Source organism: Mustela lutreola, chromosome 4 (genome assembly GCF_030435805.1).
Source record: "Mustela lutreola isolate mMusLut2 chromosome 4, mMusLut2.pri, whole genome shotgun sequence".
Lineage (NCBI taxonomy): Eukaryota > Metazoa > Chordata > Mammalia > Carnivora > Mustelidae > Mustela > Mustela lutreola.
In genome coordinates, this window is record NC_081293.1 from 4,721,884 (window position 1) to 4,729,069 (window position 7,186).

Sequence of the window (7,186 nt, forward strand, 5' to 3'; positions counted from 1 at the left end):
TTCACCTCCCTTTCCCCATTCCTGCTCTTTCTCCTTATCATTTATCATGATCTAACAAAACTATCCTCTTTTCTCCAACTCCCCTCCCACTTTAATAAAAAATCAATAAGAGCAGGAATTCGGTTTGTTTCCTTAATGATTGCCTTCCTATTGCCTACAGCACTCTCCCTGGAATATACAAGGTGCTCAGTAAATATTGCTCAAGTGACTAAATCAACAAATGATTAAGTAAATAGACAATCCTATAAGGGCAAGGATACTAGCCCTATTTCATAGGTGCTGAAACTTGGGCTCAGAAAGATTCTAGAAGCTCAGGCAAGGTCATGCAACTGAATAAATGCTGTTCTGGAATCCAAACAGGTCCATGTGGCCTAGGGGTCTGTGGCACCATGCCTGCCCAGCCCTGCTTTGTATGCACCTTCTCCATATCAGCCTCTTCTCCTCAGGTGCCCATGGACATCTTGAGTTCTTTTCCTTCCCCTTCAAAAAAAAATCTCTCCAGATAAGAAATTAAACTTAAACGAGTTAAGGTACTGTTGACAGAAATTAACTCACACCATTCCTTTTCCCTGGAGATGTGTGCATTCTGAGGGCTTCCAAAGCCTTGCCAGAGGCAGTTGGCTCCAAAGGTGAAATTCAGCCCTCCATCAACAGCCCTTGGGGACAAGGGAAGGGCAGCCAGTCATTAACATCTGGTGACCAGCTCATCTCCACCTCCTGTCATTTAAGGTCGTTCTCATGTAAACTGGGGAGCAGGTGGGCTCAGGGCCCTGCTGAGTGTCGGGTGTCCTAGTATCAAGGATTGAATGGTTGATGGGATCCGATGATTGAACTGGTGTGGAGGATTGAATACAGCCCCCTGGCTCCTTCATTTCTACACTGGCTTAGGGTTCACTTTCCCCAGCTTGACATGGGATATAGCTTTTGGTCACCTCTCCAATGACAACTATCCAAACACGACTTGTAAGTACTTCTCACCTTAAACACTTTATTCCTAAAATTTTAGCAAGAGGTACAATTTCTCATCAGAAAGTAAATTTCCCTACTTCCAGCTTTTCCTCTGATACAGTTTTTAGAATGCTACTACTTTTCCATGGGCCTTTTTCCCCCTTAGGTTAGAATGGTATTTTAGATCCAGAAGGAGGAAAAGAATCTTTCCAATTATGTTTTTAGTGTTTTATTACTCCATCCAATCCATATAAATGCAAATAGAAAATCAGGAAGACTCTTTTGCAACAATTATCTCTTCCCTACACAAGATGCACAATCGACATCGCACTTACCATGAGCATATCAATGCAGTAACTATTTTTCAACTATGCAGGAGTAAATAACACCTATTGGGCTAGCTAATTAGCCTCCCTGCCAATAACGCTAGGCAGATTAAAAAAAAAAAAAAAAGACACTAGATTCCTTGACAGTCTGCTGTCAGACTTTCCAGCTTAATGGGAGTCCTTTGCATCTCATCCATTAGGCCTCATGGTGCCGCAGAGCCAGTGAGCGGACAGGACACAACTAACAGATAAATTCCTTTGCCACATTTCCAGATGCTCCTAAAGAAGTTTGGTCATCGAGGCTAGGGAGAGTGGAGCTATGGCTGGCCTCCTGGTTAGACTTCTAAAGATGTCCCCATAGGAACAAAGACCTGGACCACAGGGAGAGAAAGAGAGAGGACATGAGGGTCCCTAGTCCATTTTAAAGTGCGTGAGGACTTTTTCACCCCATCTGCGTCTATACACATAGAGCGTAGTAGAAAACAATGATTTTCTCGGTCAGAATGCCCTTACTGTGTTGCAGAATCAGACATGCACATACACATTTATTGAAGTTAGGCCTTTGGAGAAATATTCCATCAACCAGGGTTGCATTATCTTTTAAAAGGAGTAATGTCAGGGGACAAGTGGGTGGCTTAGTTGGTGAAGCATCCTACTCTTGATCTCAGCACTGATCTTGATCTTGGGGTCACGGGTTCAAGCCCCATGTTGGGCTCCATGCTGGGCGTGGAGCTTACTTTAAAAAAAGAAGAAAAGTAATGCCAGGGGTTTCTGTGGAAGGAAAGTCCAGGTGTTTTGTGGAGAGGAAAGGAGTGGGGCATTAATCAGCACAATTTGGGCAAACCGGCTTCCAAAGCTCTCCCCCACACCATAGGGCAACCAGCAGTCCCTTTGTTGTCATTATTGTTACTGGCGGTGTTTCTGTGTTTTAAGATAAAAGGAATCAACAAACTTCCAAGACAAAACAAAAATCCATGTGCAAGTATATTTGTTGGAAAGAACAAGAGTTTACTCCCAGAGGGCACAGGTGATGTTTGTTTCTCTATCAATCAACTGGTGGAGGAAAATACAGTGGTGGCATGAATCTTAACTTTGGCTAATCTCACAAGACTCTCTTAGAAACTGAAATAGCACATCCCAAAAGAATTGGCCCTGCTGAGTCATTTCAGAGCACTGTACTTAAAAGAAAGAGAAATCAGTACTGTGAGAGTACGTATTACAGGCAAGAAAGAAATCATACCATTGTCATTACAGTAAAAAATGTTCATACTTTCTGGCCAATTTAAGATCAAAGCAAATGTGTCCATCCTTAGCCAGGGAAGTTGCTAACTAATAACATAAATAGTTTATTCTCTTGCAGGGGAAGTTTGAGGCAGGTTTACATTTTTTTAAAAAAAACTCAATTTACTCTGTACCAGCTCAGAGTGAAATGATATTTAAGCATTGAGAGCACACCAATACTTAATGATAAAGATATAACTGACTTTTAGCACATTAGTCACACTCTACAAAGTTTGAGATCAATTCCCAGAGTCCTTTGCACACTTATTCATGATTTTGCTCTTCGAAAGGAAGTTTTTTTCATTCCTGTGCCAACTCCATTGCGAAAGGACCTTTTCATAAACGTTTTCTCAAAAATGGGCTTTAGAAAATCTAGTCCCTCTCTCCTGTCCATCCTGGTTGGGCAGCTGTTCAACAGGATGAGAAAGTAATCAGATTTTCCAGACACCTGGCAATTCAGTTGGGGGAGGAAGGAGAAAAAACAGGTTTAAGGTGAAAAGTTATTTCGGTTGTAACAATTTTTTAAAAATCTTAAGGGCTATAAATACAATGTCTCCAAACTTTGTGAGGGAGAAATTATGCTAGAACACAACATATACTTTACCTAAACATAAAGTGTTATTCAGAGCTATCTACTCTCTTGTCTAATTTTTATACCACTTATGTAATTGTCATCCTTTGGGATTTGCATCATACACCATACATAGTTCTCTTGTTGCTTTTACTTTATAAAGAATCTTTTAAGTGGCACTAATTAGTCCTGAGAGGTCTTCAAAAATTCACTAAGAAAAACAACCCATGATAACCAGATTTTAGGTTCCATTTGGAAACACGTTCCCTCTGAGATCTGTCTTCAGCCATTTACCCAGTTTCTCCATAAGGCTGTCTTGCTACTTGAAAAATATCATCTTCATCTTTTGACTTTGATTCAGTTCTTTATCAGTGATGTGAAGGTCTGGATGGTATAGGGGGTACTTAGTCTTGAAAGAAGCGCATGTCTGGAATCAGAGCTCAAAATGACCATCAAGTATATTTTCCATATGAAGAAACCAAGTAGAGAGCAAAGGGCCTTGTCCCAAGAAACTGGGCTGGCTGTTCCAAGAAGTGGGCCCAACCCAGAGATCAAGTAAGAATTTTCAACACTTGTCCTATGTCCCCTCCTTTGTGGTTTCAGAGGAAGTACATGCTGATGAGTTACAACTGCAAGTTCCGGCGATAAAAGAACAAAGATTTATCAATGATCTTCTTTGTGGTAAATCCTTTATGGGCATCATCTCATTTTACTCCCCAGAAAGTTCTCTGTATGAAGTGGTATTATCATTTCCTCAGTTTTAAGAGAGGAAATTGAATGGCTCCTAGGTGGGGCACCTGGGTGGCTCAGTTGGTCATAATTCCAGGGTCCTGGGATCGAGCACTCCCTCCCACTGCCCCCGCCCAGGCTCCCTGCTCAGCGGGGAGTCTGCTTGTCCTTTGTCCTCTGCCCCTCCTCCTGCCTGTGCTCTGTCTCTTGCTTTCTCTCTCTCTCTCTCTCTCTCTTTCAAATGAATAAATAAAATATTTTTTTAAAAATGGCTTGTAGGTGAAGCACGGGTTTGAGTGGAATCACATGACTCCAAGCCCATTTCTCAACCACATGAGAGCAATAAAAGAAAAAGGGGCTGAATGGTTTCATTATAAGGAAAGAAACATACTCCAGAGTAAAAATTACACATTTTCCTTTCCTGGTGCAGGGACACAAGTGTGGCTTCGGGTTACTTTGGAAGTTGAAATAGGGACAGAGTGAAAAAAAAAATGTTCTCTGAGATGCTTCACCCCATGTCTGGGTAGGTTACTGAAGGTTCCAGCAGTCAGAGTGCCCAGGCAAATCACTCTTACTGGCCTCTGGGAAAAAAAAGATGGGCAACTTTCTTTTTTTCTTTTTTTGGACCTGGAAACAGTCAAACAGAGTTTCAGAAATATTGGTCATGGGAAACCAATAAAAAAAACTCTTATTTGAACGCCCACTATGTGTTTTTCCCTGTGTTAATGGAGGAAATCTAAGCATGATATAATGCCATCTATTTTAAATCCCCAACAAGGAGGACCCTATGAGTCATTCAGGAAGGGAAGCATTCCAGTTCTTTCCAGAAATACTCATGATACCACCTTTGTATTGCAAAAGAAATGCATCATTTCTGGTTATAAGATGCTGAAAACATCCCTAAAAAGATTCTGATGTATTTTGCTGATCATTGAAGGGAGTCCTTGCCAGAGCTGAGTTGTTAACAGAATAATATGGTATACGTGCCTCCTTGATGTACTTTGTGAAGTACAACAAATATTTCAAGAACCAATAGATCTTTTGTTTGTAATTACTCACCTTGAACAGTCAAATTGATACCATTGCTACATGAAGTAATTGTAATGAGAATGAAATTGTCACATGCTAAAATAGAAGTATGGAAAATGCATGGAAAAAGGAAGCATTTCATTTATGGACAAGCAGATTTGTAAGTACATTTGAAAGTACATTCTTAATTTTTTAAAAAAAGTTGCTCACAAATGCCTCTTATTCAACAGAAATGTCATGAACAAACCTTCGGGAAAAGAATAGAAAGTAATTACGAAGACACTTGAGAAAATATACCAATTTATGGGTTGTGACTAATCGACTTGATCAATATGGTTTGTGTCTTATAGAATCAATGACTCAATTAGTGTTGAATGCTCATAGGACTAAATCAGGAAAAAAAGAAACTAACTTAAGTAAACAAAAGTAGAAAGATGACAGATGCAAAGATTAGTAAAAAGACCAATTATATGAACAGCTAGATCATTATGTTTGGACATATATCTGTTATTTAGGATATATGTAACATCTCATTATCCTAAAAGTAGTTCCATGAATTACATTGTTTCAGTAATTATAGTATGCCAGGTTAAGTTTCAGTGAATACTGACAGTATTATTATCATATTATCAGTGACAAAAAAAAATTTTAATTTTAAACAAAGTATTGACATTAAAACAACTGAAATACCATGTAGAAATAGTATTAAAAATTCCAGAGAAAGACGCTCATTTTCTGAATCTTTTGAACAGTTGAGTGATTAATGTTAGACAATCAATATTTTTGAATAAACATATGAATTAGTATTGTATGTGGTATTTCACTGATATGACATTTTATCTATAGTCTGTATCTGAAAAAGTTACCATTTTTATAAAATTGGTAAACTCACTATTTTAAAAAACTGATCCATTCTATTTGTAATTTGGCTCCAATGGCTAAATGTTCACTTTGATCATGAGTGAACACATGGAATAAATAATTTTTCATGGACAAAACTACATTTTACATTGAAATGAATGCTTTTTTATGTAGGAGCCAACTTCCAAATAATTCGAAACAAATTTTAATAAGTCTGGCATTATTTTTGTCACATAAATGCTTCTTTTTACTAATTTCATGACTCTACTTATTTTCTTTCATTGCAAGCTCTAATAATAAGAGAAATTACTCTTCTGTCACATATTCCTTGCAATTACTTTGAACTTAAACACTTATAAGCCATTGAGTCAAACATGAAAAACGGAGGCAAAACTCTTACCTTAGAAGGTGTAACAGGATAACACCAAAACATATGCATTGTAGAAATCAATAGAAGTAGAGTAAAGCTGAATTTTAATGAGCTATATGGTAGGGAGAGAAAAAACCCTAAGATCAGTATCATTTAGGCAAGTATAAGTAAAAAAGCATATATGAACTCAACAGTTTTCTTTATGGAAAAAAGGCAGTCTTACCTAATCATTTTGGATTTTCCAAAATTTCTGCAGGCCAGTGGTTTTATTGCCAAATTCCTCACACTTACTGTCAGATCCTCCGTGGGTGACCCTTTTATACCAGAAAAGTTCAGGAGTAAAAATGTCATCACGTCTCATCATATGTGACTAATTGGTTCTTTTTTTGTTCTCGTTAAGTTGGAAAAGGACAATAACGCACAGGCATTGTCAGTGAACTACCAAGGATCGACTTCATTTAAAGTTTGCCATTTAAAATGTCCTTCAAAAGCATTGTCTTCTACACTGTGTCACTGTGACACACATAGCTAGAGGTCTCAAAAGAAACCACAAGTTTGTTTTGCTTAGAGTTTAAAACTTGAGAGGGACGACTTTATTTCTTTGAAGGTCCCAGCATCATGTTCCAGAGACTAACACAAAATACTTACAAGAATAAAGAATATCTACCCTCACAATGCTCAGAGATTATTTAAGTTTTCCACAATGAATTTCCCTTCTTTAGGACTTCTGAGGTGAAAGAAGGGAACAAAGTATCATGTCCCTTTGTCACTGGTCACTCAGATAAAGGAAGGGTGCTGCATCTACCCCTTTCTATGTGCAGACCCAGAGTTCCAGCCCCAGCGTTCTGAAAAAGCTTCCTGCCATGGCCTCCTTTTTCTCTCCAGGGCATAGAGTTTCTCTAGGAAGCCTTTGCTGTCCTTGCAAACCAATGGGCATCCACATTAATAAATTGATTCAGGAGCACTAAGTGTGAACAGATGTTGCTGAAGCTTACAATGGAGAAAAACATCAAGGGAGGTGCCTTCTGCTTGGATAACTAGTGTTTCTGAGATGGAGCCAGCATTTTTTGA

The 7,186-nt window shown here is 38.7% G+C and overlaps 1 protein-coding gene across 1 annotated transcript; it reads right to left on the minus strand.

Annotated features, from left to right (window-relative positions):
* Positions 1 to 2,823: 2,823 nt before the first annotated feature.
* On the minus strand, positions 2,824 to 6,346 carry NPS (neuropeptide S). The gene is made up of 3 exons (XM_059172438.1): positions 6,339 to 6,346; positions 6,146 to 6,227; positions 2,824 to 3,003 (listed from the first exon to the last, which is right to left on the minus strand). The coding sequence occupies exons 1-3, from the start codon at positions 6,344 to 6,346 to the stop codon at positions 2,824 to 2,826; spliced, it is 270 nt and encodes an 89-aa protein (XP_059028421.1).
* Positions 6,347 to 7,186: the final 840 nt, after the last annotated feature.

Coding starts and splice junctions, on each gene's coding strand:
- NPS (XM_059172438.1), bottom strand. Junction 3,004..6,145: donor ATCCTGTTACACCTTCTAAG/GTAAGAGTTTTG, acceptor CTGAATTGCCAG/GTGTCTGGAAAATCTGATTA.